This window comes from Odocoileus virginianus, chromosome 27, assembly GCF_023699985.2.
Source record: "Odocoileus virginianus isolate 20LAN1187 ecotype Illinois chromosome 27, Ovbor_1.2, whole genome shotgun sequence".
Taxonomy (NCBI): domain Eukaryota; kingdom Metazoa; phylum Chordata; class Mammalia; order Artiodactyla; family Cervidae; genus Odocoileus; species Odocoileus virginianus.
In genome coordinates, this window is record NC_069700.1 from 12,470,368 (window position 1) to 12,497,741 (window position 27,374).

Consider the following 27,374-nt stretch of genomic DNA (forward strand, 5'->3'; position numbering starts at 1 on the left):
TTCCTTCTCCAGGGGATCTTCCTGACCCAGGGATTGAAACCAACTGTCCTGAACAGGCAGGCAGATTCTTTACTGCTAAGCCACTGGAGAAGCCCAGAATCACAAATACCTATTAATTAAAGTGCTATTATTATTGCTCCTTTTCATCATAATCTTGTGATATCAGTATTAACAATACGGGATCTCATTTAACATACAAGAACACAAGCTTTTAAAGATGAAAGTTAGATAGCCAGTAAGTAGAAGAGACAGAATTTAAACCCAGATCACTCTGGCTCCAAATCCCCTTTCTTTTCTACTGAAACATGCTACCTCTTCACAAATTAACTTCCAGTCCTTCCTCTTCACTCTTTGAACCCTTCCCACCCCATCCTGGGGGTCACTAAGCATAACATGTCAAAACATGTCTTTCTCCACCAAATACCTTACATTAAAAAGTGTAACTTGGCTAAGGTAGAACGGTAAATATTTCAAAGCTTTCTAAACTAGAACCACAGGGGTGGGTCTAGGTGGTGACCACTTGATACCTGTGACTATGTCCTATCCATCTTACTGTGAGCAGTAAGGAGCGTGAGGAGCTCAGGCAGAGATCTTGTGCACAGTCCCAAGTCCTAAGCTTGTCTCTCATCTTAAAATCAGGTCTATAATGAGAGTGCCTGTTGCACCATCACTCCTTCCACAGTCCCCACAATATTCACCCAATTCATGCTGCCAGTGACATTATTATTGCTGTTCAGTCATGTCCGACTCTTGCAATCCCATGGACTGTAGCCTTGCCATGCTCCTCTGTCCATGGAATTTTCCAGCCAAGAATACTGGAGTGGGTTGCCATTTCCTACTCCAAGGGTTCTTCCTGACTCAGGGATCAAAGCCATGTCTCCTACAATAGAGGAGCCCACTGCTGAGCCCACAGCGAAGTCCAGTGACATTCTACAGCTGGTGATATCCAAGTAGTTACTAGTTTCTTCCACAGTGACTCACAGTGGAATGTAACATTGATGATCAAGACCAAGGAAGTTGCTAATACCTTATGCCTCTAGCCCAACGAGGCATTGATGACCTACAAATACCACCTAATCTGTCCTAAAGATAGTGTCAGCTTGATGACATGTATCATTTATGTTATTAAAGGTTTGGGTACTGGGCCTTGGATCCTCAAAGAGCTTGAATGCAAAAACCAAAATTTTCCTGAGCCTGGTGCAGGTTTTAACAATCCTTTAGCTCACCCTATTTCAGGTAATAAGGTTGATATATCTTGTCAGGCTTTTCATAGGACTGAGTATATGAGTTTTGGAAATTAATAATAATAATAGTCTTGCAAAAGGGCTGGAGGTATTGCAATGTTCATCACCTAGTGAACACCAGATCAGCAGTTATTTTGTACAATTCTCAGTGACTGGAACTGTAAATGATGACCTGACCTATGTATACCTTTTCTCTCAACCTGCTCGGGGTCCTTTTCCTGCTCAGTCTCAAAGGCACAATCTTTAATTTAAAAATCCATGAATACTTGCAGCAGTACAAAAGTCAGTTTGACGACAATTTAATATTTTTCTGGTGGCAATGTCTAGTTTACTTTAAAAAATTCTTTGAAAATATTTTGGAATAGGTTTGGGTCGTCCTGTCAGAGAACTTGCTAGGAAATCAAAATTGTAAAGTGCTGGTGCCAGGCGTGCAGCGTTTGTTTGGAGCAAGACGTCATCGTGGGAAGCATGTACTTCTTCGGATTACCGTTCGGCGGATTAGAAACCCGCCGAGCAGTCCTAGGTTAGCCCAGATTAACTGCCCTGGGTGCTTCTGGGCCAGAGGGTGAGGGGTAGGAGGTGTCTGCTGAACCCGAAATTCGTTATAAGATTTCACTTGGCAAAACATTTGGAGTTAATTTTTACTTAAATCCCATCAGGCTAATAATGAAACTACCAGAAATGATCTGGAATGGTAACTAAATGGTGCCCGCAACCACGTCAGTCGAACCTTCTGCCCCAACGATTCTGTCTGCCCACATGCTTCTGTCTGTCAGCCTCGGCCTCAGGATCAGCTCTTGCCGCATTGGTTGGATTTCAGGAAGGGGGAAACCCACGATTTAAAGGGCTCAGTTTCCACCTGCCAGGCGTCATTTGCAAGGTCCAACTTGCCTTTGGCACATACTTGGGAGAATCTCTCGCTGTCGTTCACCTATTACGATTACTGGTGAAGCGAAAGCGAGGCCCCGAAAAGTGTCCCCTTGGTCACCTTGACAATTTCTAAAAGCGAAACTTGCGCTCTAGGTTAAATCCACACTGAGTCTGCGGGGCGCGGAGTCCCTGCCCAGGTCAGCAGCGCCCGCCCGGCTGGAGGGCGGGTACGGGGGAGGAGCCTGTACAAGGCGTGGTCTTCCGTGGGAGAGAAGGCAGACTTTACCCCCCACCTTCTAAAACCCACACTCCATCCCAGCCAATCAAGGAAGCCTATGCAAATAGGGGCCCTGTCGCCCCGGCAACCATGATGCGCAGCAGCCAATTGAAACAGGCAAGTCGCGGCCCTGCTCCACGATTGGGACGGAAGGGATGAGACAGCTGTCCAATGGGCTGTGGGAACGGTCCTCGGCGGGCTGAGGGGCGGGGATATGCAAATATGGTTTGAAAAGCCGGCGGGAAATCTGAGTTTCGCGGGAGGACCTTGGCGCGTAAACCGTATCCCTTCATTCATTGTCAGCAGCAGCTTCCTGGAGCCATTTTTCAGCTGCCGGCCGCAGCACTCGGGCTGCCGCCGCCGCCTCGCAATCCATTGCATCGGCCGCCCCCGACGCCTTCATCCCCCCTCGGGGCCCGATATCCGTGCGGCCGGGACCCTCCTCTCTCCAGGGCCCCGATTATTTTTGGCCCCCGGGGCCCGTGCGGTGCGGAAAAATAAAAAGAAAAGAGAGAGAAGGGGCTCGGAAGCGCCGGGCGGGGAGGAGAGAAGGAGAGACTTGGAAACTCCGACTGCAAATAATAAAAGAAATTGCAAACAATACGTTAATATTACCATAGCAATAAAAAGAGCAGGAGCGAGAGATGAGAAAGGGGATCCAGCCCGCCCTGGAGCAGTACCTGGTGACCGCCGGGGGTGGGGAGGGGGCGGCTGTCGTCGCCGCGGCCGCTGCAGCCTCCATGGACAAAAGGGCACTGCTAGCCAGCCCCGGCTTCCCCGCCGCCGCCGCCGCCCCGAGCGCATACATCCAGATCCTCACCACGAACACTTCCACCACCTCCTGTTCCTCTTCCCTCCAAAGCGGCGCCGTCGCCGCCGGCCCCCTCCTCCCCAGTGCCCCCGGCGTGGAGCAGACCGCTGGCAGCCTCATCTACACCACGCCGCACGGACCCTCCGGCAGAGCCGGGCTGCTGCAGCAGCCACCAGCACTGGGACGCGGCGGCAGCGGCGGCGGCGGCCCTCCGGTAAATGCCCTCCCGTCCCCACCGTCCCCAGCCCGGGCGGGAGGTGGGCTCGCATCGCGCGGGGTGGTGGGCGCGCTGCGGGCGGCCCTTGGTGGGGAGCGCGGGGCCGAGCGTCTCGGGCTTCGGCGGCTGCCCCTCCAGCGAGGGTTTATTGTTAAAGACTCGTGTTGCCCCCCGCCAGCGCCCGGAGGGTCGGGGGGCTCCGCCGCCAGAGCGGGGCGGTGGGGATCGCCTTGGCGCGAACCACATCAAACACTCCGAAACTTTTCGTGGCCCCCCCTACTCTTCTTTTCCTGCACTTTTCCCTACCCCCACTCTCCCCTCCCCTCCAACTCGAAGCTTCCTCTTTCTCGGGCGTAGGAAGGGGTCACGCCCCGGATGGAGAAGGGGGTGGAGGAGGGAGTAGGGAACTGGGGAGTGGGAGACTCCGGGGGGTGGAAACCGGGGTGGGGGTCCTGGGGCTGATGGCCCCCCCTTCCGGCCTCCGAGGCCCGTTGGCAGCCGGGGGTTCCTAAGGCGTGCCCGGAGTGCAGGGGCTCTTGCCAGGTTGCGTTTTGACACATTTGGGGATCTGTTAACTCCCGGCAACAAAGGGGCTGGGGGGAGTGGAGGGGGGCGGTGGAGCAGGGAGCCCGGTGCGGGCCCGGGCGTGGGCTGTCTGGGGGGTGAGGGGCTCGCGGGCTGGCGGCCCCGGCCTGGGCGCATCCCGGCGGTGGCCGCGGCGGCGCCCGCGTGGCCCGAGCGCCCGGGCCTTCCTTGCCGGGCCCCGGGCCTGCCCTTGACCCGCCTCTCCCCTTGCCCCTTCCTTCCCCCCGCCCTGTCCCCCTCTCCGCCCCCCGGCGACGGAGGGCGGGGGCAGCCGTGTTCCCGTCCCGCCGCCTGGGTCTGTCCCTCTCCCCGGGACCCGCCGGTGACGTTTCGCACACGTGCGCGGAGGACGCGCCTGTGACTGGGGAGGAGGCGGCGGCGGCGGGAGGGGGCGCTGGAGGGGGAGAGGGGGCACCCACTTCCTCCTGCTCGCCGGCTCCCTGGCCTGGGACCGTCCCGGCGCCCTCGCACCCGCCCCCGGCGCGGCCACCCTCCCTCTCCTCTCCCCGGCACCCCCCCCCTCCACGGGCGCCCGCCCTCGCCCGGCGCCGCCGGTCCGCTCGGCCCTCCGGGCCCCCTCTCCAGCCGGCACCCCCCACCTCCCCCCCGGAGCCAGGCTGGTTTCGGAAATGCCCTTACAGCAGCAGGTTAGTGACCGGGACGGCTCGGGGGGCCGCCGCCGCCGTGGGGGCACCGGATTCTGTTGGGGGGCTGGAGCCGTGAGGGTAGGCGGTTGAGCGGGGTTTTGGAGTGGGAACGGGGGGTTGGGTGCTCGAGGGAAATGAGTAAGCAAGAAAAATGTAACTAAGTAAATGCCCCGGCCTCCGGTTCTAGGAACCCGGGGGGCAGGAGTGTCCGCCCCAGGGGGTAGGTATGGCGTTTACGTGGATTTTTTCCTAGGGGGGCCGAGGGATGGGCGATCGGAGGGGGGCTTCTCGCCGATGGCCGAGTTGAGCTCTGTTTTCTCTCTTCCTTCCCTTGTGCTGGAGGGGGAGGGGGGCGGGTCAGAGGGTAGGGTGTCTGTAGGATTCCCAGGCCACCCGCCACCCCCTCCCTTTGTCCCTGTAATTTATAAAGCGCCTTTGAGAGATGATTTAGGTCAGTATGCGGCTTCTTTTTTTGTTGATACTAGAAAGAAGTGTGGCCGGGAGGTCTTCCCCCTTTCTCCTTTTCTCTCCTGCATTCCCTTCCTCCATGCCTCCAGTCTTCTCCCTCGTGGTGAGGCTTGGCCCCCACGAGGCTAGGAACAAACCAGACCCAGTTTAGATAAATGGTGGGTTGGTCGGACCCGTGGTTGACCTCACCTTGTCTCGGCTCCGAATGGGCTGAAATTTGGGGAGACTCAAGATTCTGCGGAGGTCTTTAAGAGCGGCAGCACCCAGGCAGCACTTCGGGGGCAAGAGATGGGTCTGGGAAGAATGAAATATTTTATTTCCTGACTCTTCTCAATTTCTCCTCGAGTTGGGTCTTAAGTGCTTTCCAGCCCCGGAGATACTTGCTAGGGATGTGTGATACCTTCTCAGTCAAAGAAGCTCTCATCGCGTTTAGTGACTAGGGTCTGCCAGCAGGGGGGAAAAGAGTATAGGACCTGCTCACACATACAGTATCCACTGTGCCGGATTCTCAGTCACAGGAATATGCCACGCTTTTACTGGCATTAAATACTATTACTGACTTGAGCTAAACATGCTTGGATATATTTCAAGCATATATGCCCCCTACTCGGTTCTGCCCCTATATCATAAACCTAATCTGAAACAGCCAGCTATTGACATACTTCTGGGATTGGATTCAGATTTATGGGAGGGTAGTTTTGATCATGGGAAATTGCGACCACCGGTTTTTGGGTGTTTTTTTTTTTTTAACTTTTGAATTTTAGCCCACTTGGGCCAAGTCTTTGAAACTGTGTAGCCAAACTTCTCTGTAGTGCCTTGTATTTAAGCATAGAAAATTACCCTCACCACCTTCCAAGCTATTTAAAAACTTTATCCTCCTTTTCATGAGATTATTATTCTAAAGACAAGAAAACTGTATATAAAGTTTGGTTTCTTTTTTTTTTTTTTCTTATCAATATTGTATTAGCCCTCTATTTAAGTCTTGAACTTTTGTTGATATTCTTTCCCTAAGCAGGAGAGACAGCACAGGGAGAGCTAAGTGATTGGCTGAGCAAAGAGATCATTTAAACACTTTCCATCCAAAACAGGTTGAGAAATCCTGTTGAGGTTGCCAGAGTTGCAGACCTACCTGGTTCTGATTTCCATGTTCTGTCTTTGGAATTTAAAACTAAGAGCATACTCTTCACCTTTTTTTTTTAATTAATGTGGGGGAAAAATCCATATATATGTGTGTTATCTATTATTTGTATATATATAATATATCTATTATATATATATATACACACATTTAGTACATTCTTACTAGCTGCAGTTGCCTGTGTCATTTATAAGTCATCAGATCTTAGGCAAATAATAATCTCTCTCACAACACCACTGTAAAAAAGGGGCAATAAGAAATATGAACATGAAAGTTTTTTTTAGGGTTAAATATGACAGTGCAAGTAAAACAGTACTGAACCAGGCAAATAGTAGATGCCTAATAAAATGAATATCCAGAAATGTTTGTGGTGTTTTTTTTTAAACTTAGAGAAATAATGTAAGAACATGTGCACACTGCCCCTTTGTTGACATGTGTGAGTAAAATGGCTAAAACTTTTTTAAAGTGGTAACATAACTATTTATACCTGATTAACTTAGAGTTTTTAAATCCATATGTCATGGCGATCTTCAAGAACGGTTAAAATAGGGACACGTCACTAGGACAGGCCTGTGTTAGAGATGGCGGTGATGCACTGCCCAAGCATGAGCTTGTGCCTTGAGCTGTGACAAATCTAGATCAACTCACCCTCACTTTCTGGCCTTGCTCCTCCCTTGATCCCAAGGACCTACCATCCTTGGGTGCAGCCTGTGCTCTATAGCTTTTGTAGAACTGAGCTCTTCATCATTGCCATGTCAGAGATATGCACCAGGTAAATGCAGTTTCAGATGGTGAGCTGTTGGGCACAGCGATCTAGGGAAACCATAGTCAATAAGTGCTGCTTTCTAGAACAGAAGGGGCTTCATCATTTTCTGCCTCTGCTAAAAAGCAGCTGAATGATTTCATCCCACTTCTAGAAAGTTTGGGATCTATTAATGCAAGAGACAATGACCTGTCACATCTGATTTAATTTGATCCAGTCACAGCAACCTGCTGATTAGACTTTGGGAAGGAACCCACAATGCTTGAAATTTCCGTGTAAGAATGGAGAAACCATAGGTGCTACAGCTGAGTCTGTTTTGTTTTTTTTTTTTTTCCTGTATGAGTATAAAAGAAGAAAAATGCTGGGTTCCTGTGGTTCTGTACTCAATAATCTTGCTTCTGCTGAGATAGATGGTTGGTGCCAAGTTTAAGCTAGGAGAGAATTTTTAGTCACTACATACCCCAAAATGGAAGTTTTAATATAATGCAGTGCCCAGACTCGGGCAGTACAAATAGCTCCACTATAATCAGTACCCATGGTGCCACTCTAATCATCCTCTGAAACAAAGCACTCTTAAATGTGGCTCTGTGAGCTAAGGAACCCAAGCTTGCGAACAGGAAAGGATTTTTTTTTTTTTCTGTTTTTCTATAAATCGTCACCTTGTATAATACTTGGAAGAGTAGATTCTGAGATTAATGTTGTGTTGTGTAAAAGCTAACTTGAAAACAGAAAATAATACTCTAAGCTTAGACATGAATAAATAACAGCACCTGGAGATTGAAAGGTTATAGAGAAAAGTGGCTTTTATTCTCATTTCTTACAGGTATAATGCATAGTTGTCTTATTGCCACTCCCAGCGATACACCATCCATACCTTTAGCCTCTTTCCAAAGGACCTGGACCCATTTGGCAAGGCTTCAAATATTCATAGTTGATTTTCTGGCTGCTTTTCTAATTTGACATGAGTTACATGTATTCCATTTGTATGTCCAGTTTTCATCTACTTTCCTAGGCTGACCAACTCCCAATTCTTTTTTAACCACCTACTTTCTACTAACATTTTAAACTAGGATGAGTGAAAAATCAACCACTGCCTGTGTTCACTAAATCATGTCCCTCCTAGATGCACATGAAACCACCACAAATAGTGCATGGCAAAGAAGGTAGACTGCAATTCTTATCAGATGCTCTGTTTCATTTTAGTTTTTAAATAGAGGAACTTCCCTGAATTCTTTGAGGTACTAGGCATGTGGTTTAATGCATATTTTTCATGCTTGTTAGCAGCTTAAAAATGGTGTTTTGGGTACTGTATTTGCAATGGCTAAGACGCTTTTTTTTTTCTTAAACTAATCATTTTTCAGGGGAGTAAGAGGTCCAGCTCACTGGGAAAGTAGTGAGTTTAGGAAACCACCAATGGTATCTCCTTCCTCCTACCCTGACCCCCTCTTTGGCTTCCAAGAGTGACTTGGAAAATGTATCTTACACAAGGCCAAGTTGTACAGCAGAAGAGACAAAAAAGCAGCAACTGGGATGGGGTCAAGGAGTCCACAAAGGGGACGGGATAATATAGAGGGATCATACATACAGCTTTTGCATCAGTAAAAAGGAAATCGGTTTATTTTCTGTTGTCACTTTTGCTTCAAACGCTCTTCCCCCAAAGCAATGCATTTTTAGAACTCAAAGAATGTGTGAGTTACAAGAATGTATTCTCAGGCCGCCTCCAACTTTACCTGGGGATCAATCTTGTTGCTGTGGCGGCTACGGTCATCTACAGTAGGGGTGCCCAAGCTCCTAGATCAAAGAGGTAAACCCCCTGGTCACCAGATTGTAATCACAAAGCCTGTGTACCTTGCTTTGCTGGAGAACCTGGGTGAAACAGACCACTGCTTAGGTTTAGGTCAGCGGAGGTTGATAGAACAGACAGCTGATGGAATAGAAAGGACTTCAGAGGAGGTAGGAAGAATAAAAGTAATTGACTTCCGTCTGCTTTCTATTACTTTAGCCCAACCGTCTGGGGCCATTTCTAGTGTCCCGGCAGCATTCTTATAACAATTCTTATAATTAGCACAGGCAATAATTGATATTCTTGATGGTCTTTGAATCATAACATGTGAGAGCTGTAAAAGAAGAATCATCATGTGACCCCATACCCTTCATTTCACAGATGAGGAATTAAGACCCAGTGCAGTTGAGTTACTTATCCAAGGTCATAAGCTAACTAGCGACAAAGCCAGAACTGAAACCGGAGACTTGAATTCTTAGAAGCCTCATTCGCCAAGAGAAAGTTAACTGTGTCCCATGTGCCCTGTATGGGAAAATTGGGATGAGTAGAATACATTTCAGATTGCCTTCAGGAATGGTTACACTTTTTGAAAATAGACACATACAAAAGTGTCCTTTGAACAGTTGGCTTTAGAGTAACAGCTCATTCTCAAAGATACAAAATAAGTGAAGCTCCTTTAGATGTTCAGTGAAAGGGAATTTAAAAAAAAAACAGAAGGAATGACTGACTCATAGAAACGTGTTAGTAGCATGTTTAAAGCTTTATGTGTTATTTGCAGACTTCTGTGGATATGACACTTCCGGTGCTCGGAAAGTGAAACATATACTTCACAGAGAATAGAACCTGGAAGGATTTTTGCCATCCTCTTTGGGAGAGGGGCATGCCGTCGCTCTGGTGTTGGAGATCTGTCTAGTCCGTCCACATCCTGGGTGACTGCTGTGCTTTTTAGAGGTCAGGGGCCCTTGCCTAGTGACCTTAGACCAGGTGCCCTGCCGTCTTTGAAGACTGCTGGCTAAACAGAATGGCCGGTCAGTTTAACTCTTTCAGAGGAAGTCCTCATCCCCTAAAAGCCAGAACTAATTTCCTTAAAACGTCTTCTTTTACTCCTGAAATTGAGAAAGCTTAAAAATAGAATCACTTCAAGCCCTGAAGCCCAAAAGTGAAACATAATCCAATGTGGCAGTAGTCCACTGACTAGTTAGGAGGCGGGGATATATGGCTGGTCTATAATCCACAGACCGGAAAGGTGCCGCATGCAGGTACAGTCTAGATCAGGGTAACTGTTGGTGAGACCTGTGGTCAACAGTGAAGCTGATTTCCCCTGGAGGGCTCTATGGAGGATGGAGTCCATCTCTCAAGAAGCGGGGGAGCTAACCACCCTTGGTGTTGCCAGCCAGCCCATGCCTGGCTACCCAGGAGATCCCGTTGGCTCCTCCAGCCTGACTGCTGAGAAGGGCTTCTCTGAGCTCTGGTTTTTATGATCCTGAATGTTGCAGCTCTGGACACTGGGGGTCACGGGAGGTCCACTCAGAGCCTGTAGACTTCACCCCTCCTTTGCTCCTTTTCTGTGTCTGATGCTTTGAGGCTCCAGAAATAGAACCCGAGCAGCCATGCTGTGGCCCCATCCCTTCTGAGCCTTTCTAGGTTTGGCGGCCCTTAGGAGAGGTGAAAGCTTCTATGTACCGAACCCATACCCTCCACCTAAAGGGCAAAGTAAACGGCAGCCAAGTAGAAGATTCAGATGATGGAGCGTGAAGCCAGTGTCTGGGTTCTTATTTTCTCATCATCTGTGTCACTTTGGGCAAATCCGCCTAACTTCTGCATCTTCATTTCCTCCCCTGTAAAATGGGGACATCATTGTACCTACCTCATGGGATCCGGAAGATTAAATGAGTTCATATCGTAAGGTGTCTAGACCAGTGCCTGGCCCATGGGAAGAATTCGGTGGATTCCTGATGAAATTGCTCTTTCCATTCACGCTGTCTCAGGCCCTTCCTCCGGTGGTTTATTTTCAGAACCAGCCCCAGCGTTCATCCAAACCCAGTGATGCCTCTAAAAATGACGGTGATGGGGAGGAGCCGTGAACCACGAGGCGGGTTCTCCTAAACGTATTCTTTAGGATTTTTGTATGTCTTTATAAATTGTGCATGGACTTGGGAGAAAGAGCAGAAAAATAAGCTCTTTATTATAATAGCCCTCTCAGTAGTGATAGTTTCATGACTAGAATTTTTATTTCTGTGATTATCTGTGCTACGAAAGTTGCAACTATTAGCGTGCTGTCACCTCTGTACAGTAAACGAGGGCTTGAGACAGAATGGCGGAGATCAGGATGTCTGAGGTCTCTGGGCCCCGGCAGGATGGGGAAGTCCCCACTCAGTGTGGGGGAGGGGGTCTGTCTCTGGGTGGACCCCACCCCCACTCCTTTCTCATCTCCGGCTGGCGGCGCCCGGTGGTTTGGTGTGTTATGCCTGTTTCTGCCACTTACCCCTCACTTCTCCCTCTGCCTGGCGTTTATAGAAGGATGCTCGCTCGAATGACTTATCAAATTAATTACAACCTCCTCCCTACCGTTTGAGGGCCCGGGAAATCTCGCCCTTCCCGTTCTTCTTCCCAGCTGGGATGCTGGCGGGCGCAGCGTTTAAGGTGCTGCTGCTTCCCTCTGTTGTTCAGTCGCTCACTCACGTCCATCTCTGTGACCCCGTGGACTGCAGCTCGCTAGGAGCTTTGGCTCTAGTGCATGTATTTGCTCGCTCCTCTCGGCCCTTCCCGGTGGCCTATCAAGGGCACGTCCTGCACAGAGCCTCCGCTGATTCCCGGGGCCTCGGGCCGCCTCCCCTCCTCGAGTTCCTGCTTCCTTCCTTCCTGTAGCACTTCTTAGTTCTCCTTCCATCCCCATCAGCGGTGCCCTTGACTCGCTCTTCCTCCAAACCCACAAGCTTCAAGAAAACCAGCCTGTGGTTTGTCTTCATGTTGTCCTTGCATTGGCTTCTCCATCGTGGATGCTCAATTATTTGAGAAGAGGCCTTTTCATCAGGCAACCATAATGTGATTGGCACCCCAGTCTTCCTGTCGAGGACACAAAAGAAGTATGAGGTGTGCGATCCACCCACTCTTTGAGTTTACAGTCTGTGGGGAGCCAGGCTTTAAACACAAACTGAGTCGCAGGCAAGACTAAACAGGAGTCAGGAGGAAAACACGACTCATCTCGTCCTTGGGATGTACAGTGTCGACAGGATGTGCCCGCTGGGCCAGCAGAATGGGGAGGCTATGGCTCCCCTGGTCACCAAACTTAGAGCGCGTGCAGGTCCACTTCTGGATCACCTGGGCACTTTGGAGAAGTACCCCCTTCTAGACATGAGATTTTGAAAGTGTCCCAGGTCATTTTAATGTGCATTCAGTTGGAACCTCTGGACTAGGTGGACAAGGAGGGCTGGGGAGGCTGATCATGGCTGGGGAGACATCACGAGGCCAAATAGGGAGGCAGGAAGTAGCATAAGGAGACCAGCTGGACCAGCGTCCATACAGGGAAATATTCAGACCTGACACTGGATACCTTGGGACGACTGGTCTAGAATAGAGATTGCCTTGCTGCAAGGGCCAGGGGTATGGGAAAGTGAGAGTGTTAGTCCCTCAGTGGTGTCCGACCCTTCACACCGTAGCCCGCCAGGCTCCTCTGTCCATGGGATTCTCCAGGGAAGAATACTGGAGTTGGTAGCCATTCCCATCTCCAGGGGCTCTTCCTGACCCAGGGATCAAACTCAGAGCTCCCACATTGCAGGCAGATTCTTTATTGGCTGAGCCACCGGGGGTGGGGGGGTATGGGAAGGTGAGAATAAGTAGCATGGAGGTTGCTCTTGAACAGAGAAGAAATGCCCTTTCTGAAGAGTGCCAAGGGACCCCGCCCCAGGTGATGGTTGCCAGAGGGGAAAGCAGGCCGCGTTTGTTGCCAGGTCTTCAAGTGTCTTAAAATGGCCAGGAATCTACCAGTTTTTAAATGTTGGCTCAATTAAAAAGGAAAATGTGCAAGCCAAACAAAATAGGTCTCTAGGCCAGATCTGGCTTCAGCGCGGCCTCTCAGCAGTCTCTGGTCTATGGGATAATAATAGCTAATGTTTATCAAGTGCCTGCGCGTGGAGGGCACTAAACTAAGTGCTCTACGTGCATTAGCACATTATCCATATAACCTGTGAAGTGGGTATCATTATCATGCTTATGCAGGAAGAAGCAGACAGTGAGGGGTTAAGAGGCTAGCTCTGGGTTTCACTGAGGAGTGAGGCAGGTGAAATTGAACCCAAGGAGCCTCGCTCCAAGGTCTCTGCTTATTCCTGGTCTTTATCCTCTATGGTCTCTGTTAGGGTAATGATTCCATAGTACGGACCCCAGATACCTGTCAAAAAGAAGGGATCCAGTGTTTTTTCCAAGCTACTCGAAAATAAGAATTGCCTGCAGCGTGTGTTCCGGATGCAGGTTTCCAGGCACTTTACCCTCAGTCAGAGAAGTGCCCTGGCCTTCTGGAACATTTGGGAAACACTGCTGCAGGCGGTTGAGCACAAGCAAAGGTTCTTGCAGCTGGAATGACCTGCAGAATCAGGAGCTGCCTCCAGAATCAGCGCACATTCCATTCATCCCAAGTCCTTCTTCGCAGACCCCAGAAACATGGGCCAGGTGCACCGGTATCCCATACCTCCCCTTTTCCCAACTTCTGGATTTCTAGCTCATTGCCAAAGGCAAACCATCCAAAGAAATGTGACCCAAAACCCAAAGGAGGTGAAACAAGGACTTCCCAAAAGGCCAAGAATCTTAGGGGGTCCAAGTGAGCACTGTTGCCTGGCCCAACACCACTGGGAACCATGGCAGTTCACTGGACACCCTGCCCTTGAGGGATTTGCTTTGCCTGATAGTAGGAAGGCTTTCCATTCTGTTGGGTCTGGGCCTGCCTGGAACAGGTTACTAAGTGGACAAAAAGCCAGAAATCCCCCTGGAAAGAGAAGTGGGGCATACCATTTAGAGCCTGAGTGCTACAGTGTCGATGAATCTAGAAGCAGGACAGCAACAGGAATGGTGTGAAAGGCAAGATGGAAGAGAGAGGAAATACATGACCTTGGCTCCCAACATGGTTAGCTTATGGGGCTAAAAGAATGGACTGAGTTTTTCCTCCATCAGGGTTTTGCACCACGTGGAGGGAATGATGAGTTTGGAATGTGTTGGCTGTGAGGGATGCCAGGGGCCACCCAGCTTTCTAAGAGGCTGGGACCCAGCACTAGAAATATGACTTTGGCACAGAGGTTAGAGGGGAAGGCTTGATGAACAACAGCCAGCCAAGAACTGATCTCCCTAACTTAAAAACAAAAAAAAATTAATGTGGTGCCACAAAAAACCTTTCATTTTCACTGCCTTTATAATATGAAAACAAGACAGATTCATCAGGTTGATTTGGGGTAGGGGGGAGATCAATACTGTCAGGGCTCCCAGAGACGAGCCATCAGTTGTTATTTATGACGTGCTTTCCCAGGTCTGGGCCTGGCTCCTGGCTGCTTTGAGAAAGCCCACAGTTTGCAGGCTCTCAAAGCAGAGAGGAGCCAGCTGGAGAGAGCTGTGCATAGAGAAAGGTCACATAATTATGTCTTGAACTAAGATGGCTTTTTTGACCATGATTTCCTAGGCTCTCTGATTTTACAGGTTAAAAAAAAAAAATCTTGGATATATTTTTCTTAAGTCCTAGCATATTAAAGTTTAAAAATGAAAGAGCCGTGTAAATTCTTTGTTATTGATTTTTAAATATGTAACTTGTGTTTAAGCCTATTTGCAATAACCCTTGAATTGACCGATTTTTGTTGGTGTGGTGGATGCCCAAACTTGTGATGATTTCACTAATAATGTGGTAAAGTTTTCAACCTTTTCTATTCCTGTTTTCCTTGCCAGCATCTCAGATACTGTAATCCTGGGACTGGTCTTTAGGAGGGAGGTTTTCAGCTCTGGGGACCCATGGCGTTGGTTGTGGGGTATGGAAGGAGAAAGAGGGCTTGGTGATCAGGCTCCAGAAATGGGCCCTGTCAGTTACCAGCATGTGATCCTTCACAAATTCCATCTCTGAGCTGTAACTACCGAAAATAGTGTTCCTGTCTCCTTCAGTAATTGAAAGGATTCAATTCCTATGTTTATAGGAAGTGTACTGTGCATTCCTAACTTAGTGTATACACCCCACCGCCCCTCCTCCCTGGTAGGAACTCTTGAGAATTGATTACATCTGAATTCTCAGTGTTTTTACCCATTTGAGGGAAAACAAACTACAGGACAGATACTGAACACCCACTCTGAGCTGACTGGGTTCCCAGTATTCTGGGTGCTCCAGTGACTAAGATACTCTTGCCTTCAAGTTCATCAGGAGATAGGGGAGATGAAACAAGGTTTTCAGTAACTAAGATGAGATAAAAGATGGTGAGGGCCCTAAGTGAGTATCGATGAAGTTTCTTAGGGATCCAACCCTAGGGGTGAGGATGGAGCAGGCTTTTGGAGGTTCAAAACAGGAGCAGCATTTTGGCACCATTGACGTTTTGGCCAGACTCCTCCCGTGCACCGTGGGGTGTTGAGCAGCGTCACTGGCCTCCACCCACTGGATGCCGGTAGCGCCTTCCAGTTACGAGAAGCAAAATATCTCTGGACGTTGCCTCGGGGTCCCCTGAGGGCAAAATCAGCCTGCACCTCTGCCTGGCCCCCTCCCCCGGCCTGTTGATGAACCACTGAACTAGCTCTGTAGCTTGGGCATGCCCAAGCCGACATGAAACCACATGGATCCCAGCGCTGGGATCACTGTCCACTACTGAGACATGATACAGAGAAGACAGGCTCTGTGTAGCCAGCAAAGCCCTGTTTTACCGATCAGGCAGGCGTACTAGGAATGGGCCACTCGAAGCCCCTCCCTAACCTGGAGAAGAAGGGATCAAAGTCTGCAGTTCCACGAAGGCCAAAGAAGTTTTGCATTTATGATTGACTCAACTGGGTAGTTAAGACTTTCTGAAAAAACAGGGACCTTCTGCTCAGGACCAGCTTCTCCATAGATAGACTAAGGACTTGGCCATATCACTTACTTTCTAACCTGTTTCCTCACCCGTTAAATGAGGAGAATCAAGTTTCCCATCTCATAGGTAGTTGTTCAAATTGAACGCCCTAACTCATGTTAAGTGCTGGCTCCAGCGCTGGCCGCAAACTGTACACTCCGACATGTTTGTCGTCATCATGTGTATCGTTATTGCTGTTGCAGTCATTGTTATCAAGCTGAGCTTCCCTCTCAGAGCAGTTCAGCTATTAAAAGCCATTCCCTTTGTTGCTGGTGTTTCCGCAAGCACTTCCCTCGCACCCCCATCCCCGTGCCGGCCCCAGTTTCCACCACGGGGCAAGCTGATCCATTTGACTTACTTAGCAGGTATGTTTGGGGCACCGAGTATATATGCCAGCCCCTGTTCTAAGTTCTGGAGATGCAGCAGTGTAGACACAAAAATCCCCTGCCTTCATGTGGCTTGGATCACGATTGATGAAAATCTTGCCACATTTTGGCAAAATACCCACCTCCCAACGTTCCTGTCTTTTTTTTTTTTTTAATTGGAGGACAATTACTTTACAGTGTTGTGGTGGCTTCTGCCATACATCACCATGAATCAGCCATGGGTGCACATGTGCCCCCTCCAGCCTGTCACCCCCTCCTTCCACCTCCCACCCCACCCCATCCCTCTGGGTTGTCCCAGAGCACCCGTTCCTGTGTTAGATGGATCCTGTTTTATGGTTTGTTTGTTTTTTTCACAATGTTGTTTCTTAAATCTGTGGTTCTAGATCAGCAGCAGCACTTAGCCTGTTAGAAATGCAAATTTTGGATTTATACCCTAGACCTACTGACTCAGAAATTCTGGGGGTGGCCAGCAGCTTGGGGTTTGACCCCCAGCCCAGGTCGTTCTGAAGCATCAAGTTTGAGAGGCGTGGTTTGGGGAAAGATGCCCCTCAACAAAAAAGACTAGGGGAAACCAGGGTCTGGGTTGGGCTGTGTTACGTGCTGCCGTCAGAGAGGGAGTTGCCCATATAGTGTGTGTGTGTGTGTGTGTCTGTGTGTCTGTGTGTCTGTGTGTGTGTGTGTGTGTGTGTGTGTGTGTCTGTGTGTGTGTGTCTGTGTGTGTGTGTGTCTGTGTGTGAATCGCTCAGTTGTGTCTGACTCTTAGCAACACCATGGACTGTAGCCCACCAGACTCCTCTGTCCTTGGAATTCTGCAGGCAAGAATACAGAGTGGGTTGCCATTCCATCTTCTCCAGGGGACCTTCCTGACCCAGGGAACCATACCTGGGTCTCCCGTGTTGGAGGCAGATTCTTTGCTTTCAGGGCCACCAGGAAAGCCCTGCCCCATATAGTACATTTCCCAAAACAGCAGAGCTTAGGAAAGACAGTCTCAGATGTATCGAGACAGTTCAAAACTGGCAGTGTGCTTTGATCTCTTCTAGGCCTGGCCTCCCTCCTTGAAACAGGAGGATCCTGCAAGCCACAGCGCAGAACTCAGTCACAGACATTCTTAGCCTTCTTTGGACTTTTCCGCATCCCATGAATGGGAAAACTGCTTCCTTCCCTTTTCTCCAGAGGCTTGTGATGTACGTGTTTGACAGTTATGCTCCTTCTTTTAATGTCTTCTCTTTTAATCGTCCTCTTATCTGAAAGTGAAAGTGAAAATGAAGTCGCTCAGTCGTGTCCTGACTCTTTGCGACCCTCTGGGCTGTAGCCCACCAGGTTCCTCTTTCCATGGGATTTTCCAGGAAAGAATACTGGAGTGGGTTGTAATTTCCTTCTCCAGGGAATCTTCCCGACCCAGGGATCGAACTCGGGTCTCCTGCACTGCAGGCATATACTATCTGAGCCACCAGGGAATCCCATTCTTTTCTATCTAGCACCAGAAAAAAAAAACAACCCTCACATCATAAGCCAGCTAGATGGACCAGGCTTCCCTGGAGATGAAATGGTAGCTCTCCTTACATGTCTGGTAATTTGGGTATTTAAAGATACCGTGAGGAGTAAATGAAATGAGAGACCCTGGGCCAGCATCCAGCCTGGAGCTGGGCACAGAGTGTCCAGCCACTTGATAAATTCCCGCCCCTGTTCCCAACTCATTATGAAAACCAATAAAGGCATTAAATAGATACCACAGTTATTTATGTGAAAAGCTTTTGACTATAGACAGTTTGAGTATGAATAACCGTATAAATTATAACCAAAATCATGGAATCAGAAGTTTTGATCTGTTAAAACTTGTATTAAATATGTATGTAATTAAATAAACTTAGAGACCTCAAAGAAGTAGATGTTACCTGATGTTTCTTTTTCTTTTTATTTTTTTCATGAAAATGGATTTTTTTTTTTTCTTTGTCTGAAAGAGATGTGGGATCTTAGTTCCCTGCCCAGGGTTTGAAACATGCACCGCCTGCATTGGAAGCGTGGCATCTTAACCACTGTACTGCCAGGGAAGTCCCAAAGATGGATTTTTATTTTTTTAAAGCCCTAATCAGATTAACAGAAATTCTTTACTTCACTCACCCAAATCTGGTTCTGCTTATATGAAATCTGTTAATATAGCAGCCATCTGCAGTTTACAAATGCTAATTAATTACTATTATGTTGATTATGTTAAAAGGCGTGCTTGAGGTGGACTGATGGTTCTTTTTGATAAAGGGTTGTGTCTTGAAAATGCACATGGAAGGTTATAAAGCTTTACTGTGGTCCAGCTTGGTTCTGTTGCTGTCCTCTTCTAAAGTGTCTCTCCGGCCATTGGTGGGCCTTTCCTGCACCCCACCCCCCTTCCATCTGCCCACCTTCAGCCAAAACAACTTCTGGTTACAGTGATGGTTTTCAGTTTATCATTTGTGGTTGATTGTATTATAGAGGTTGGGAAAGTAAGGCGAGCAGTACTCATTTCTTGCTTCCTGCCTCGCTCGAGAATAAGGATCGGCTTTTCTCAGTCCTTGACTTTCGACGTTGGCTCCTGTATACGGCGAGGGTGGCCAGGGTGTGGCCCTGCAGTGCCGCCACCTCTGAAGATCTGTCATGACTCGGTGCCCACCACCCTTTCCAAAACCAGGTCTGGGGACCAGGGTGCGGGCCTCCCCTGTGCCGTGCAGAGTCAAAGAAGTATCTAGACTAGAAGCAAAAGACTAGAGCCATGCTGGCTGCCTAGTTGAGTTTGATAAATAATTTTCAGATGGATCTAAACATGCATTGTCACATTTGACAGTAACAAGTTACCGAGTGCTGGAGTTTTGCTGTAATGGAAGAATAAAGTTGCAGTGGTCAGGTTGTGGGCTGCCCCCCTCAAGTCAGCTAAATCTCCAGCTCTTTGCACCTTGGAGAAGGGCACTCAATCAGACTAGACATAGACCCCAACTTGGCATGATTAAGGACTTTATTTATGTATTGCCCTGGGGACTACTTGGTGTAAATCAGAGTTCTAGATGTTGATGAACTGGAATGCAAACTTACTAATTTACTCTGAGAAACTTAACTGCCAAGTGGACAGTTGCAGAAATTGGTATTGCCTTGGGTTTGTGATCAGAAGGTTATTAGCTGAGTCAGAATACAGGGGGTTGACTCATCCTGTTAGCATCTTCCCACTATGCCAGCTCCCCTCTGGAGCTCACCTGCAGGGTTGGGAGTCTGCCTTCTGCTGGAAGAACATAATGGACACTGTCGTTTATTCAGGCATCCAGTGGTGTCTGTTAGGATAACACTGACTTTGTTGCCTTTTTTTTTTTTTTAAGGGAAAACACTTGTTTTTAGTCCAGGTTTGTTATTTAAATAAATCAAAGATGGTCTAAGTCAGTGAAGTAAAATTTGAAATACCCTCTCCACTCCCTCCTAATCCTGCTTCACTTTCCAGAGGTGACTACCACAGCTTGATTTGTCCCTTTTATATCCACTTGCAAATATATATCTTATATGCAGATGCAAATTGCAGCTTGCAGTTTGTACTTAACAGGTATTGGATGTATTTCCATCTCGATGTCCATTACACCTTGTATGTGAAAGTCGCTCAGTCGTGTCCGACTCTTTGCGACACCATGGACTATACAGTCCTTGGAATTCTCCAGGCCAGAATACTGGAGTGGGTAGCTGTTTCCTTCTCCAGGGGATCTTCCCAACCCAGGGATTGAACCCAGGTCTCTTGCATTGCAGGCGGATTCTTTACCAGTTGAGCCACCAGGGAACTGCTGCCCATTATATGGGATATGCCAGAATGTAGTTAACTCTTCCTATTTGATTGTTATTCCTAATTTTATAAACAGTTCTACACTGCTTATCCTTGTACATATGTTTTTGTGTATGCATGTATTTCTGAAGGCTAGATTTCTTTAAAAATTTTTTATTTCAGGTATAGTTGATTTACAATAATATTAGTTTCAGGTGTACAACATGGCGATTCAAATTTTTTATAGCTAACACTCCATTTGAAGTTCTTATATGTAGACTTCTATACATATATTGAATTTGTAGATTGTATATATTATATTGAATATGTAGACACATTCATATCTATGAATACATATTCATATGTTGTATTGAATATGTAGATTTCTGTACATACATTGAATTTCTGTCACAGAACGCATATAGTAAAATGATGGATTGTTGTTGTTTAGTCACTAAGCCATGTCTGGCTCTTTTGCAGCCTCATGGACTATAGCCCACCAGGCTCCTCTGTCCATGGGATTTTTCTAGGGTAGAATACTGGAATGGGTTGCCATTTCCTTCTCCAGGGGACCTTCTCGACCCAAGGATTGAACTTATGTCTCCTGCATTGGCACATGGATTCTTTACCACTGAGCTACCTGGAAACCCAAACTGTCCCCCACTAAAAGCCAAAGCTGTTCTTCTTCCTCTTACCAGTATGGAGAATGCTTCTTTTCTCATACTCTTTATAATATGAGATTACCTTAGTTGTTTTACAGTTTTGCTCATGATGGTTTTGCTAGAAATGCTAGATACTATCTCCTGATTCTTGTTTTGTGTTTCTTTAATTATACGACTGTCATCACTACCACTGCTGCTATTATTACTGCTGCTGGTTAATAATATTTGTTGGATGTTTTATGTGACATGATTGTTTTAAGCACTTTAAATGAAATTTACTAATTTAAAGTTCAACATCCCTGTGAATTTGGTATGATTATTGTTGTGATTTTACAAATGATGAAAGAAAGAGGAATTAGTCAATTTAAGCATCTCTGCCCAATGTATTTCTGTGAGTTGCTTCTTTGAATCCTTTATCGTTTGTGTTTATACAGCTATTTATAGTTTTCTTACTGATTTATTGGAGCTTCTCAGATACTGCACTTTCTCTGTATGTATGTGTGTGCATACGTGTGTGTACTAAATATTTTTTTTGCCAGTTTGTCATTTTTCTTTTATCTGTGAGATGTATTTCTCTGTACAGAAATTTTGCTCATTTTTTAATATATAAAATTATAGTCTTTACTTTTGTCAGTTTGGCGGCCCTTCCTAATCCTCAAATTATAAACTATTCTCTGTTTTCTTCTTCTGATCTTATAATTTTATCATTTTGATGCTTAACCTCTTTGGAAGGGGTTATGTGTAGATGTTAAAGATCTGACCCTGTATTTTTCCCCAATGGATAGCCAGTTATACTAGTGCCATTTATTGAGTGGTTCAGCCTTTACCCATGGATTTGAAATGCCACTTTTGTTGTGTGTGTGTGTGTGTGTGTGTGTGTGTGCGCACACATGTGCAGCCTCATGCATGGATCTGTGTTGATCAGTACCTGGACCTTCTACTCTGCTCTACTGATATCTTTGTCTCTTTCTAAGGAAATACCATCCCTCTAAATACAGTAACTTTATGCTATATTGTGCTATAAATTGGAAAAATCCCATCTCCTTTCATCTTATACTTGGTTTTTTCATTAAAATTGCTTTTCATTATTGGTTCATTATTGGTTTTCATTATTCATTCTTTTTTATACATTCTTGCAATTGTACAGACTGGGGTTCTCTCTTCCCTATCCACTGCCAATTTGGGGCCATAAGAAAGATAACAGTTGCCTATTTTATTGTGACTAAACCACCCCCACAACAACCTGATTGAATAGTTTTGTACACGAGGAATGGCAATGAATGTCTTATATATATTATTTCATCTTGTAAAGCAACCCTCCCTCATCTGTAAAGGGGGAAGGTGAGGCTCAGTGATTAAGCTGTTTGTCCTCAGCTACACTTCCAGACAAGAAAGGATTTCAAACCTCTCCCTTAACTCTGATGCTCCCCGCCCACCCCCAGACACGTGGAGTGTCTTCATGGGATACCTACAAGGCCTTTGTCTGGGGTGGGTTATCAACTGTTTCTATGTTCTGTGGGGCAGTTGATGGCACTTAAGCAGTCTTTATTGTGCGAAGAAGACCTAACAAGGATCTCTGCTAAGGACTCACACATTGGGGCAGCAAGAGTTGAAAGACCCGGCTTTGCCAAGAGTAGTTTTTCCAATTTAGGATGAGTCAAGGTGGGGCCACAGTGTAAAATATAGAAAGTGAGAAGAGAAAAATCACTTAGCGGATGCTTCTTAGGCATCTGGATAGGCAACCAGGATACTGATTTAACTCGTCCTCGGCTCTGAGAGTACCTTTGGGTCAGGGCATGGATCATACAGAGGTGAGGCATACACAGCCCTGGATGTTAAAGGAGGGGCATTGTGATGGAAGAGGCCACAGACAGGATCCTGGGAGCTTCTACATTTTCAGAGAAAGGGCAGCACATGTTGGAGGAACAAAGGCCTGCAGAGATCCTAAGAGGCGGGTTTAAACAGGGACGCTTTCTCTCTCTTTAAATCCATCTTCCTACCAGTCTGTGGGGCTTCCCAGGAGGTGCAGTGGCAAAGAATTCACCTGCCAATGCAGGAGACACAAGAGCCGCGGGTTCAATCCCTGGACTGGGAAGATCCCCTGGAGTAGGAAATGACAACCCAGTTCAGTATTCTTGCCTGGAAAATTCCCCGGACAGAGGAGCTGGCAGGCTACAGTCCACGGGGCCGCAAAGAGTCGGTCACGCCTGAGCTCCTGAGTACCAGTCTAAGACTTGCATCCCACTGCTGGTTGCCTCTGGATTCAGTTTCTCTCGGGTGTCTTCTGTGGGTTTTTAAGGGTGAACATCAGGAAAGTAATTTTCTTCAGAGAACTTTGAAACTGCCTCCCAAACAAGTCCAGCTGAGCTCCCACCAGGAGCCGTGGAAAAGTAATCCTATTTATTAGTAGTAGTATATTGATTTTGTGTGTAAAATGGACCCAGAGGCCTGTGACAATGAGTCCATTTGAAATTATAATTTAAAATACCTAACAGAATAGCCGGGGAAGAGCTACTACCCCCCGAATATAAATTACTAGATGCTTAGTGAATTTCTCGTGTGCAGTAAATTGGCAATCAGCAGGTCAAATTTTGTTTTTTAATGTCCTAAATTCTTTCATTTTTTTTCCTTTTCTTCAACAGTCACAGGTGTAAGGATAGAGGCGTAGCTATTAAATCTCAGGGACCTATATAAAAACAATAATATATAGTTGTGTTTTGTTGTTCACTTGTTTAATCAGCCCACTTTACCATAAAACACAAGCACTTCATCAAAGAATTCTTTTGCTGCATGACTGCACTCTTAATTTTGTGAAAACCTGCATGGTTTCCTTCCAGACTGAAAGGTAAATGTATGATTACTTTATTACCTATTTAGCACTGGCTGCCCGGTCTTGATTTTATGTCTGCAGTGATGGCGGGTACATCCGTTTCAGTCCCACCTGCCCACTGGGCAAATCTTTCCAGTCACCACCTACTGTCCCGGGACTGTGACCCCCAGGTGGGCCGTGGGGTTGCTCTGGCGGTGACCACGTGGTGCCGGGAACTCGGACGCCCTGGCTTCACCTCCGCTGACCTGAGCTTTCCCTCGCTCCTGGGGCTGAAGTTTTAACTCTGCCCACTCTATTAGCCGTTCTTCTCCATCTTTCTTTTAAAATCTACTTTCACTTTTTCCTTCTCATCCACGCCCCCGCCACCCCCAATACAACTGCCCCGGCATCCTGGCTTTTTCCATTCTTGACAAATGATCTGTCCACTGTAACTGTAGCTCCGTTGTGCTGATATCTGTTGAAATTAGACCTAGAATCTAAATGCGGCTTCATGGAACGATGGGTGAGACATTTTTTCTTAGCCTGTGTGATCTACTGCTACTCCAAACCACCTATCTGTACCTTCCCCACTATAACTGGGGGGGTGGGGGGAAATGGGGAAATAGAATTAAAAGTTCTGTATAAGGCACTGTGTTAGCTGGTTTTGCCTCCATAATAAAGCAGCAGGGTGTTGCCCACCATTGCTAACTGCTCCCTCCCCTCAAGCATATTGAATGGACTTCAACCTCATTGCATTTCTTATCCTGTGATAGGGATGAGAACCTTCCCTGTATTCACACCCACAGCTGCTTCTTACCCTAGTGGAACTTTGTAACCCAGAGATGAAACGTTTCACTTGTGCTTTAGGGAACGTGCTGCCCAAATGGCGTTTTCCTTTAGAAGTTCAAAACAATAATTGGGTCCCGAATCTACTCCTGCAAAGATAGGCATGTGACAAATATGACTGTTGGAGGCGGGCCAGACTGCGCGGTGATTTCTTGGGAGGCTGCTTAGGAAAGAAGGATGGGCCAGGGCCCAGCCGGCAGAGGGGTTTGCTGGGGGGTCAGGGTTCTCGTGGGGACCTGGGGCCTGGTGGGGCTCACAGCTTGGAAGGGCCAGATCAGTTCTTTCACACATTGGCTCATTTCTGATCTGTGAGGTTTGAGCGATCTTTATGGCCTCCTCCTGCTCAGATCCCCTGTGACTTTGTCCACTAAGCTATGGGAGTACTTAGGGGCTCAGGTAGCCACTCGGTGCACCCGTGCATTGGGTGTTCCACTGGAGGTGACTGGGCCCCTAGCAAGGAGGGGAAACCACGGAGGGCGGGGGCCTCCCCGGCAGTTACCACACCCTTTCCCAGCCAGACTTGATGTCGCTCACTTCTCCTCTTTTCAAGTCCTAAGGGTTAATTATGCTGTTTACTATTTACATTTGCATTCCTCATTGTGCTCTTTCACAGTGAGTTGGCTCCAGTTCATTTTCTAGTCTAAGTAGATCTCAGAAGCAGGGTGTGGTTCTTCTGGCCTTTGAGATGGGCACAGTTCAAGTGCAGCAGGCCTAGAGAATGCCACAGTCATTCAGAAATCGCTGAAGATCGCTGCCTGCCCGCGCCCGGGACTTTGATCCCTGCCATCTGTCTAACAACTCGCTGAACTGAAATTTAAGTTCTTGCAGCGATTCTGAGAAATACTGAGAAATGTTATTTCTGGGTTGCAGGTGAGGAAACTGAATGAAGGTCAGAGACATTTAGTGACTTGTTTTTCCCCCACCCTGAGGTTAAGAGGTTAGAACTTTGCAGTTACTTAGTTTTAATATCTCTCAAGCTGTGGGGGCTCAGCAAAGTTATTTTGCTTTTATAGACCTCAGTTTACTCATCCATAAGGTGGGACAATTCATGGCCTGCATCTCCAGGTTGATGGAGAGACAGATGAGAAGGTACATCATATAAAGTGACCAGAAGGTTAGGTCTTCCTAGATGTGGTGAGCAAGTAGGAGAGATGGAGCTGAAAACAGGTCTCCAGTCTAAACCTTGCATTAGTGCTCCACTTCCTCATATAAAGAGAATTAGAGGTGTCTTTAGATAGATAGACCTGTTGCATTTAATTATACTATAAATATGTTTAGAGCAATTTTGATCATCTTGGATTTGGTGCATATTTTGTTATAGCTTTTCTTCCCCCCTTCTCTCTGTTATTCCAAGCTGCCCTGCAATGATACTTTTAAAAATTGCCGGGAGCTCAGGACTAGAGAGAGAACCAAGACACTAAAGGTTCTCCTAGGCCAGTGGTTCTCAACTGGAGCAGTTCTGCCCTCCTGGGGATGGATATTTGACAATGTCTGGAGACATTTTGGCTTGTCATAACTGCAGGTAGGAGGCTGCTATGGGCATCTGGTGGGCAGAGGTCAGGGATGTTAATTAAGCACCTCAAAATGCACAGGGGCAGCCCTCCTTGCAGCAAAGGATTGTTGTTGTTTAGTCGCTAAGTTGTGTCTGACACTTTTGCAACCCCATGGACTGTAGCCCGCCAGGCTTCTCTGTCCAGGTAAGAATATTGGGGTGGGTTGCCATTTCCTTCTCTAGGATGTCTTCCTGACCCAGGGATTGAACCCATGTCTCTTGCATCTCACACCTGGGAAGTCCAGTGTTAGTAGTGCTGAGGTTGAGAGGTCGTGCTCTCAGGTAACTACTTCTACTGCATTCAGACTTTCTTCCGTTATTGCAGAATCATTCAAATCTTTCCAAACAATGTGTACTCATTTCCTGAGGTATAGTGTTTTCCATGTGAGCAGTCTTCTAAGTCCTGAAAACCTTGGACCATGTCTTGGACCGTAAGGGAAGGAGGAGACAGGAGAGGAAATTGTTCATACTCTTTGTAAAGTATTCAAATCCAGTCATATTTTCTCAACAACTTTCTTTTTTTTTGTTTCTTTCCCCCCCCAGGGTCATATAGCCTACATTAATATTTTAGTTTTTGTAAGCACTAGGTAAACAGTGGCAAGCTATACAAATAAAATGGGTTCTTACTACTTTTTTTTTTTTCTTACTACATTTTAATCGCTCTTTTTTGTACAGGTAGTTTATGACTTTTTGTTCCTACACATGGATTTCAGGGGAATTTTAATAGTTATTCTTAAACTTTTTTATTTCTTTCAAATTGAACGGCCATAATTGTTAGAATGAACCATCAGTTCTAATGGGAATCCTGTCTATTAGAATAGCAGCTTATTTGAACTAGTCATGCTTTTGAGCATGTGGTTTATAGAAGTTAAAATAGTAAGTTTAAATTCTAAAAGAAATCTTACTTTTAAATCCTAATTTTGATAATTTTCCATTCCGGGATTTTAAGGTAGGTAGGATTGCCATATAAAATAAAAGATGCCACGTTCAATTTGAACTTCAGATGAACAAGTACTTTTAGTTTAAGTATGTTCCATGCGATATTTAGGATATACTTATAATAAATTATTTGCTGTTTGTGTGAAACTAATTCAGCTGAGTGTTCTACATTTTTATTTGCTAAATCTGGCAACTCTAGTGATAGAACTCAGAGTATTGGAAAATACCAGGAAATACCACTCATGTCTGGCATCTCCCTGCATAACTTCATCTTGGATGCTGTACTTTACAAAACTGTTAAATACTACGTTTCAGACAATTATTTGCTAAAAATATGGAAATAATTTTCTGAAGGCAATTTAGAAAATTCGTTCTGTGATCCCATTCATCGGTCTTTAAGGATAGCTTGAATAAACTAGAAGTAATCTTATCTGAAGTTCAGAAGTGCCATATATCTGACCTTAAAACCCAGCTTCAGAGATTACCTGGATGGGAGAGAATCCTTTCTATGGTTTGACTTCCAGAGATTACCTGAAACTTATTTGAGGACTTA

General features: G+C 46.7%; 1 protein-coding gene across 2 annotated transcripts in view; it reads left to right on the forward strand.

Annotated features, from left to right (window-relative positions):
• The first annotated feature begins 2,684 nt into the window (after positions 1-2,684).
• The window catches only part of E2F3 (E2F transcription factor 3), an 84,127-nt gene continuing 59,437 nt past the window's right edge, over positions 2,685-27,374 (forward strand). The window contains exon 1 of one of the 2 annotated variants that reach the window (XM_070456202.1): positions 2,685-3,416. In XM_070456202.1, the coding sequence (XP_070312303.1) occupies positions 3,036-3,416 (381 nt within the window). In that variant the 5' untranslated portion in view covers positions 2,685-3,035. Of the gene's footprint in view, positions 3,417-4,313; positions 4,652-27,374 lie in introns of those variants that run through there. The other variant, XM_070456203.1, reaches the window with a different exon arrangement.